Source organism: Cricetulus griseus, assembly GCF_003668045.3.
Source record: "Cricetulus griseus strain 17A/GY chromosome 1 unlocalized genomic scaffold, alternate assembly CriGri-PICRH-1.0 chr1_0, whole genome shotgun sequence".
Taxonomy (NCBI): domain Eukaryota; kingdom Metazoa; phylum Chordata; class Mammalia; order Rodentia; family Cricetidae; genus Cricetulus; species Cricetulus griseus.
The window spans coordinates 92,998,272-93,007,566 of record NW_023276806.1 but is presented as its reverse complement, the minus strand read 5'-3'; the positions used below and the strand labels follow the sequence as shown (position 1 = coordinate 93,007,566).

General features: G+C 40.2%; 1 protein-coding gene across 1 annotated transcript; it reads left to right on the top strand.

Annotated features, from left to right (window-relative positions):
* Positions 1 to 3,043: 3,043 nt before the first annotated feature.
* On the top strand, positions 3,044 to 4,660 carry LOC100772550 (ATP synthase F(0) complex subunit C2, mitochondrial-like). The gene has a single exon (XM_035450470.1). It carries the CDS (start codon positions 3,919 to 3,921, stop codon positions 4,330 to 4,332), a length of 414 nt encoding a protein of 137 aa, XP_035306361.1. The 5' UTR covers positions 3,044 to 3,918; the 3' UTR covers positions 4,333 to 4,660.
* Positions 4,661 to 9,295: the final 4,635 nt, after the last annotated feature.

The window sequence follows — 9,295 nt, the reverse complement described above, 5'->3', positions numbered from 1 at the left end:
GTTAAGATGTTCTTTATTACAAATTTACAGGATGTATTATACTTACAACAAAACCATGAAGTGGATGTTACTATATTGTCTATTTTATAAATGAAGAAACTAAGTCCAGAAAATTAAGAAATTTGTAGGGGCTAGAGAGATGGCTGCTCAGATAAGGACACTGGCTGTTCTTCCAGAGGATCCAAGTTTGAGTCCCAGCACCCACATGCAGCCATGGCTATAACTCCAGTTCCAGGGGTTCTGAAGGTTTCCCTGGCCTCCATAGGCACCAGGCATACACAGATATACATGCAGGCCAAATGTTCATACATTTAAAATAAAAATAAATATTTAAAAAAGAAGGAAACCTGACAGTGTTGGGAAATGGAGTTGAACACAAATAGTCTGACTCCAAAGCCTATGCACTAGTTTCCTGTGGAGCACTGCTGGTGTCCTGAAGGCACTGGCTGTTGGGTCCTAAACTGTGGTCACTGTTACTTTTATAAACACTGCCAAATAATGGATAATTTGTTAGTCCACCAGTAAAGTTCTTCATGCTTGTTGATGTTGACTGTAACAAGGCCTTTGAATCTTTGCCAAATTAAATTGAAAATGATTTTTTTGTTATTGGTTACATCTATTTCTTTTTATTAGGGATCCATTCATGTGTTTTACCAAATTTGCCAGTTCTTATTTTAGTGGATTGTTTTTCTATAGCATGAAAAATAAAAACCCAGAGACAGATAGTGAGGTTCAAGCAGAAGATCAGAAAAACAAAGCAGCAAAGCCAGTAGAGGGTTCTTACCTTTATCAGGGCCAAGACCAAAGAGGGTGATCCTGTCCTCGGAGTGACTGCAATGCTCTCCTCCAAACCTCAGAGTGCACTGAGACTGCACTGAGCTCCTGCCTTATATTCCTCTAGTGCTGGGATTGAAGGCTGTCATCTCAACTGCTGGGATCAAAGGTATGAGCTCTGATTCTCTTTGACTGATTCACTCTCATGTAGGCCAGGGTGGCCTTGAACTCACAGAGATACATCTGCCTTTCTCCTTAGTGCTGGGATTAAAGATGTGGCCACCAGTCCTCTATGATCAACTAGTGACTTAGGTTGTGTGGCTGGCTAGCTAACTAGGGGCTTAGCTCTGCACTCTGATCTTCAGGCAAGTTTTATTTTGTTCGATTACAGACAAAATATCACTACATTTTTCCTCTGAATATTTCTCTAATTGATTTTCTGAATATTTTATTGTTGTCTTAACATTTGTTTACTGGGTGTTTAGGTGGGTGTGTTTCAGTGGATGGTCCTGTGTCATGGCTCACATGTGAAGGTTATAAGACAACCTGCAGTAGTCAGTTCTCTCCTCCATGTGGGCTCTGAGCATCAACTCAGATTGTCAGGATTGGCAACAAGTACTTTTACCACTGAGTCTTCATGAGAGTACTAATTTTTCTATTTCTTTAGAAAGTACACACAGCTGGGCAGTGGTGGTGGAGCACGTTTTTAATCCCAGCACTCTGGAGGCAGAGACAGGTGGATCTCTGAGTTTGAGGATAGCCTGGTCTACTGAGCTAAGTTCCAGAACAGCCTCCAAAGCTACAAAGAAACCCTGTCTTGAAAAAAGCAAAAAAGCAAAAGAATAAGAAAACAAAAAGTGCACACATATACAATTCAAGGAGAAAAAAAAACAATAATAGCATAAAATGAAAACACATCTCTTGCCTGTATTCTACAGCAACATTCATCAATTTTTTTAAAGGTACAAAGTGTATGTACATATATATATATATATATATATATATATATATATATTATCATGTATATTTTAAAGAAATGATAGGATATAAAAACTTATGTACAAATGTGATGTTATATACCTGTGGTCCCAGAGCTCACGGGTGGGAGGTGGGGTGGGGGTAGGAGTATCACAAGATTGAGGTCAGAAAACATGAAAAAGAAAGGAAAAGGTCAGTAAATCCCCCTATGCACCCCTTTTCTCTTAAAATATTTTGGAACTCATTCCCTATCAGTACTCTCTCATCTATCATTTATAATAATCTATTGTGTGCAATGTAGCATTTAAATAAATTCACACTGATGCACATTTAGGCTAAAACTCAGACACATCACATGCATACACATGCTTACTGACAAATTGAGTGTACCTATCTATATGCTATAAGTGGGTTTGATATCTAGTTTCTTGAGTTCTTTATGTATTTAGGATACTAGTCCTCTATTAGATATGGAGTGGATAAAATTTTCATTGTATAGGCTACCATTTTATCTGAATGACTATGTCCATTGTCTTAAAGAAGCGTATCGGTTTCATAAGGGCCTATTGTTGATCTTAGTGCCTGTTCTGTTCAGAAAGTCTTTTCCTGTGTCAATGTGTTTAAGACTATTCCCTAGCTTAGTGTAGCTGGTTTTATGTTGAGGTCTTTGATCCATTAGGGGTTGAGTTTTGTGAAAGGTGATAAATATGTTTCTGTTTGCATTCTTCTACATGCAGACCTCCAGTTTGACCAGCACCATTTGTTGAAGATCCTGTCTTTTTTCCAGTGTATATTTCTGCCTTCTTTATCAAAAATCAGGTATCCATTAGTGTGTGGATTTATGTCTGGGTCTTCAATTTAACTCCTTGGACTAATGTGTCTGCTTTTACCCAATACCATGCTGTTTTTATTACTATAGCTTTGTATTACAACCTGAAATCAGGAATGGTGCTACCTCCAGCAGTTCTTTTATTGTTCTGGGTTGTCTTAGCTATCCTGGATTCTTTTTGTGCTTCCATTTGAAGCTAGAATTGTCCTTTGAAGATCTGTGAAAAGTTGTGTTGGTATTTTGATGGGGATTGCATTGTATCTGTAGATTGCTTTTGTTTGAGTGGCCATTCTTACTATGTTAATCCTACTGATGCATGAACATGGGACATCTTGCCATCTTCTGATATCTTCCTTAATTTCTTTCTTCAAAGACTTGAAATTTTTATCATACAAATCTTTTACTTGCTTGGTTAGAGTTATCCCTGAGATATTTTTATATTATCTGATGCATTGTGAAAGGTGTTATTTCCCTGATTTCTTTCCCAGAGTGTTTGTCATTTGTATATATAGGAAAGCTACCCATATTTGTACATTAATTTTGTATCCGGTAACTTGCTGAAAGTGTTTACCTTAGCTGTAGTAGTTTCTTGGTCGAATTTTTAGGGTCACTTATGTACACTATCGAATCATCTGCAAATACGTATGCTTTGATTTTTCTTTCTTTCTAATTTGTATCCCCTTGATCTCCTTCAGTTGTCTTATTGCTCCAGCTAGAACTTCAAGTTCTATATTGAATTGGTATGGAGAATGGACAGCTTTGTCTTGTTCCTGATTTTAGTGGAATTTAAGTTGATATTGGCTACAGGATTGCTGTAAACTGCCTTTATTATGTTGAGGTATATCCCTTTTATATCTAATCTCTCTAGGACTTTTATCATGAAGGAGTATTGAATTTTGTCAAAGGCCTATTTTGCATGTAATGAGGTGATTGTAAATTTTTTTGTCTTTAAGTTTCTTTATATGGTGGATTACATTTATTGATTTATGTATGTTGAGACATCCCTGCATCTCTTGGATTAGGCCTAATCATAGTGGATGATCGTTTTGATGTCTTTTTGGATTCAGTTTGCAGTATTTTATTGACTATTTTTGCTTCTATATTTATAAGGGAAATTGATCTATATTTCTCTTTATTTGTTGGGTCTTTGTGTAGCTTGGGTGTCAAGGTAACTGTGGCCTTATAAAATGAATTGGGCAGTGTTCCTTCTGTTTCTATTTTGTGAAATAATTTGAGGTGTATTGGCATTAAAACTTCTTTGAAAGTCTGGAAGGGCCCCCTGTCTGTCTTCTCTCCCCTGGGAGCAGCTCTCCTGCCTTGACCTCTCACCCCTGAAAATGTATGCCTGCTCCAAGTTCATCTCCACCTGTTCCTTCATCAGGAGCACCTATCAGCTGCTGTGTCATCCTCTGTCTGCAGTGGAGCTGAATCGACCACAGACGTGGACAGATGAGGGCCTCAGCAGCTTGGCAGCCCCTCGTCCTCAGACCTCACTCGTCCCTAGCTGCAGCTTCCAAACCAGCATCATTTCCAGGGACATAGACACAGCAACCAAGTTCATTATGGCTGGGGCTGCTACAGTTGGGGTAGCTGGCTCTAGGGCTGGGATTGGGACTGTTTTGGGGAGCCTCATCATTGGTTATTGCTTCTCTGAAGCAACAGGTCTTTACAAGATTCTGGACTTTTCCCTCTCAGAGGTCATGGAGCTCTTTTGCCTAATGGTGGCTTTTCTCATCCTTTTTGCCATGTGAAGCAGCTGTCTCCACTTCCACCTCCCGTAGTTCTGCCCTGTATGTCCCTTTTCCTGTACCTCCCCAGGAAGTCTGGGGAAAATGCTTGGCTCGGGGTTTGACAGAGAGAAGACAAATAAATACTGTATTAAAAAGTCAGGAAGGATTCTGTGCTAAAGCTGTCTGGCCCTGGGTTGAGTTTTTGTTTGTTTTTTGTTTGCTTTTGGGTTTTCTGAGGCAGGGTTTCTCTTTGTAGTTCTGGCTGTGGTCTACAGGACATCTGTTCAGGATCTTCTGAGTTTTAGAGTCTCCATTGAGAAGTCAGCCATAATTCTAATAGGTCTGCCTTTATATGTTACTTGGTCTTTTTCTCTTTTAGCTCTTAGTATTGGTTCTTTGTACATTTAGTGTTTTGAGTATTATGTGCTGATGAGTCTTTCTTTTCTGGTCCAGCCTATTTGGTGTTCTGTGTGCTTCTCGTACCTTTATAGGCATCTTCTTCGGGTTAGGGAAATTTCTATGGTTTTGTTGTGATTATTTTCTGTGCCTTTGATGCTTCTTCTCTGTCCTCTAGTTCTGTTTTTCTTAGATTTGATCTTTTCATAGTGTACTTGAGTTTTCTGGATGTTTTGTGCCAGGAGCTTTTTAGATTTGATATTTTCTTTGACTTATGTATTCATTTCTTCTATCATGTCTTCAATGTCTATGTATGATTCTTCCGTCTCTTATATTCTATTGGTCAAGCTTGCCTCTGTGGTTCCTGTTGAGTTCCTAATTTTTTTTTAATTTTCTACTTCCCTCAGTTTGGGTTTTCTTTATTGATTCTATTTTCATTTTCATGTCTTCTGTGGTTTTATTTATTTTCTTCCACTGTCTGTGTTTTCGTGGATTCTTTTGAGGGATGTATTCATTTTCTATTTAAGGACATCTAACATACTCATAAAGCCTGGTTTGTGGTCTTTTTCTTGTGCTTCAGCTATGTTGGAATATTCAGGGCCTGTTCTGGTAGGGTTGCTGGGCTCTCAAGGAGACATTCTGTCCTGGCTGTTGTTGATTTTTTTTTTCTTTTTTATACTTGTGTCTAAGCATCTGGGATGGGAAGACTGTAATTCTAGGTGCTGCTATCTGGTCCTTTCTTTGTTGTTGAGTGTTTTGTTCCTTGGTTTCCTCTGTTCTCTCTTGTCCTTAGGAAAGTTTAGTGACTACTGGAAAACCTTTTGGAGTCCTTATAGATGTAAGCACTGGCAGTTCCAGGTAAATTGTGTTTCTCAGTATTGGGATCTCAGACTTAGAAATGGAGATGGATGTACTGGGGTTGGTGATTTCTCATGAGGAAGGCAGGATGTTCCATCAGCATCTGTTTAGTCCCCTGGAAAGGGGGCATGGAGTAAGGAGAGGCCACAGCAGAAGGTCTTCTGCAGACCTGGGGATGAGACTGGCAGCTTAGACTTGGAAGAATGGAGGTAGAGGTGAAGATCTGCAGTCAATTTGCCTGCTTCACTGCCAGGAGTGGCTGACTGGTTCCCAGGGAGTGCCTGCTGGAGTTGAGTGCTGGGACAATGAGTTGGGGGGAGGATATTTAGAGGGGAATATCTGTGTAATCCACTGGAGATGGGTGCCAGAGAGGAAGGGAATCTGTAGCAGGTACTCTGCTACAGAACTGGCAATAGGACTGGGGGATTGAACTTGATGGAGTAGAGAGAATGGTGAAAATCTGCAATTAGCCTATCTACTTCCCTGCCCAGCATAAATAATTCTAAATGTTTTATAGGCCTATTATTCACTGAACGGATAGTCCTTCATTATCACAATGGTTCAACTATCACTATCACAATAGTTGAACTTGAAGGGGTTTTTTTGTTTTTGTTTTTTTACCTTGTAGGCTGGGCATTTAATCCTAGCACTTAGGAGGCAGAGACAGGCAGATCTCTGTTAGTTTGAGGCTAGCTTGGTCTTCATAGAGAGTTCCAGGACAGCCAGCAACATTGTGACACCATGGCTGTAGTAAACAAACTTTAATATTTAATCATCAGTGCCAAAATAAGAAAATAGGGGCCAGGGAGATGACCTTTTTGATAAAGTGCTCAGTCCTAGGGGCTGTCCTTGTTTGTACTGGTGAAATGGCTCAGGCACTTGCTGTGGAGCCTGACAATCTGTGTTTAATTCACGTAAGTCACAAGGTCGAAGGGGAGAACCAACTGCCATAGGTTGTTCTCTGGCCTGCACATTGCACAGTGCACACAAGTACACACACACACACACACACACACACACACACACACACACACACACACACACACACACACACACCATAAATAAATGGAAAAAACAATTAAAGCCAGGCATACTTTCAGGTATCTGTACTGGCCTGTCCTTGGGGTTCTGACAGGATAGGCTCTCAGCTGCAGACACTAAGAGCACCACCTGTACATATTCACTGTGTTCCCTTTTTAAAGGGTCCTGTCCACCTCCTACCCTCCTCTTTCTTTCTTTTCCTCTTCCTCTCTCTCTCTCCCTCCTCCCCTCTCTCCTGTCCCTGGAGGCCAGTCTCCCCCCTCCCATTTTTATGATCCCTTTCCCTAATAAAAAACTCCTCTGCTTAAACCCTGTCACATGGTGTTTCTCTCAGAAGCCACTTTTCTTAAATTACAACAGTAGTGGAATATGCTGTACTCAGGAGGAAGAGACAGGTGAATCTCTGTCAGTTAGACATAAGCCTGGTCCAGATAATGAGTTCCAAAACAGCCAGAGCTACTTAGAGAGACTCAGTCTCAAAAAAGAAAAAGAAAGAAAAGAAAAGAAAAAAGAAAGTGGATGTGATTATTTTAATTTTTTTTTTATGTGTGTGGATGTTTTGCTTGCATGTATGTCTGAGCCTGAAGAGGGTGTCGGGTCCCCTGAAACTGGAAATACAATTGTTAGCCACCATGTGGATGATGGGAATGGAAACCAGGTCTTTTGGAAAGACAACCAGATCTTTTAACCACTAAGCCATCTCTCCAGCCCTGGTTGTGATTATTATTATTTTACTTTTTCACAACTGAGGTTTTGTTGGTTGAGGAGCAGAGTACACAGACATTTCAATTCTTAACACATGTACCCAAACTCTGAAGAATCATATAAAGAGCCAGTTGTTTCTCTTTGAACTTATTCCAGTGGTGTGATTATTTTAGACAGTCTCAGTCATGGGGAAGTAAAGGCTGATGAACCCTGGAGCTCACTGACCATTGAGCATACTCCCTTGTCTATCTTTTCTTCTCATTGACCTTGCAGTGCACACCTAATCCCAGAACTGGGAACTGAAGGCAAGAAGACCAGCCGTTCAAGGCTAAGCTATATAGGTAGCTTGAAAACAGCCCAGGTTACACCAGACTTTGTCTCAACCAAAAAAAAAAAAAAAAAAAAAGAGATACTGTGGTACTCACCTATCATCTCATCACTTGGAAAGCAGATGCAGGAGAACTTATACTAAGAATCTATCTAAAAAAGACCAAATCATCATCCAAACCCAAATAATTTAAATCAAAGAAAAACTCTAGGAGAAAGGATTTTATTAGATTCCTAAGGAGCTTTTGTGTTCCCCACCTCATCCTCATTTTAAATAATTGAGAATATATTTGTGATAATACAAAAATAATATATCCATTGTTTGGGGGGAAGAGAGGGAGATATAGAAAAAAAATGAGGAGGATACAAACACTTGATTGAGCTACACTCAAAACACTGGCCTGTTTGCTGATGGAAGTTTAGACACATAAAGGGATACACTAAACAGAATTCTATATCCTCCATTTCTCACTGCAATAATAAGCATTTCCCCCACTATTAAAATATCCTTGAAATTGTGATTTATGTAATTATATTTTATATTCCAATGTAAATATTGTGTAACAATTATTTCTGTAAAAATGCCCAGCAATGAATTTCAGATAATGTCCATAGTTTGCTGTTTTGAAATAAGGTTTTTCTCTGTAGCTCTGGCTGTCCTGGAATTCACTATATATACCAGGCTAGCCTCGAACATGCAGAGCTCTACCTGCCTCTGCCTCCTGAGTGCTGGGATGAAAAGTGTGGCCTACCATGCCCCATTAAGATAATGCCCACAGTTTTATTACCATTAATCAGCATCTTCCAGCAACATCTTTCCTATATAACTATACATTCTGCAAGGTGACACATTAGGAATCCTACTTTCTATGACAAATATGCAGAAAGGAACTGTTCACTGTACGATTTTATCTAAAATGTCTTCCAACAACGGCAGCACTGGAAAGCCTCCAAAAATTGTCCTAACTTGCAGACACCTTGGAGTCCAAGAGCAACAGCTCTAAGCAATAAATATCTCCCCACAGTCCCGTGTCCCCCACCCCCTCTCACTTCCCAAAACAGGGTTTCCCTGTGTAGCCCTGGCTGTCCTGGCACTTGCTTTGTAGACCGGGCTGGCCTTGAACTCAGAGATTCGCCTGCCTCTGCCTCATGAGTGCTGGGATTAAAGGCGAGTGCCACCACAGTCTGGCCTGAATTGAGCATCTTTACCATAAAGGCCCAACATCAAAAGCAACAGGAACCTTGTAGGACAAACCACCACTGTCACCCCAAAATGAAACCAATTATCTATGATGATCAAGCTGCACCTTGGAGCAGGTGTGATTATCTTACAGGAGACCTAAAATTTGTTTTAAATATTCTTTTAGGAGAGATCAATATTATAAGAGTAAAGGAAAAACCATTAAACATTTGGGAGTTCCCTTGGATGTAGAAGAGCTGGGGATGTAGCTCAGTAGTACAGTCCGTGTCTATCATGTACAAATAATTGCTCAACCCCTAACAATGCCGATGACATTGGTGAGCAGACCTGATTATAATCCCCAGACTCAGGAGCCAGAGGCAGGAGAATCAGGCATTCCAGGCTTATAGGTTACACAGAAGCTAGTCTGGGCTATATGAGAATGTCTTTCAAAACAAAAATGGGCCCGGCGGTGGT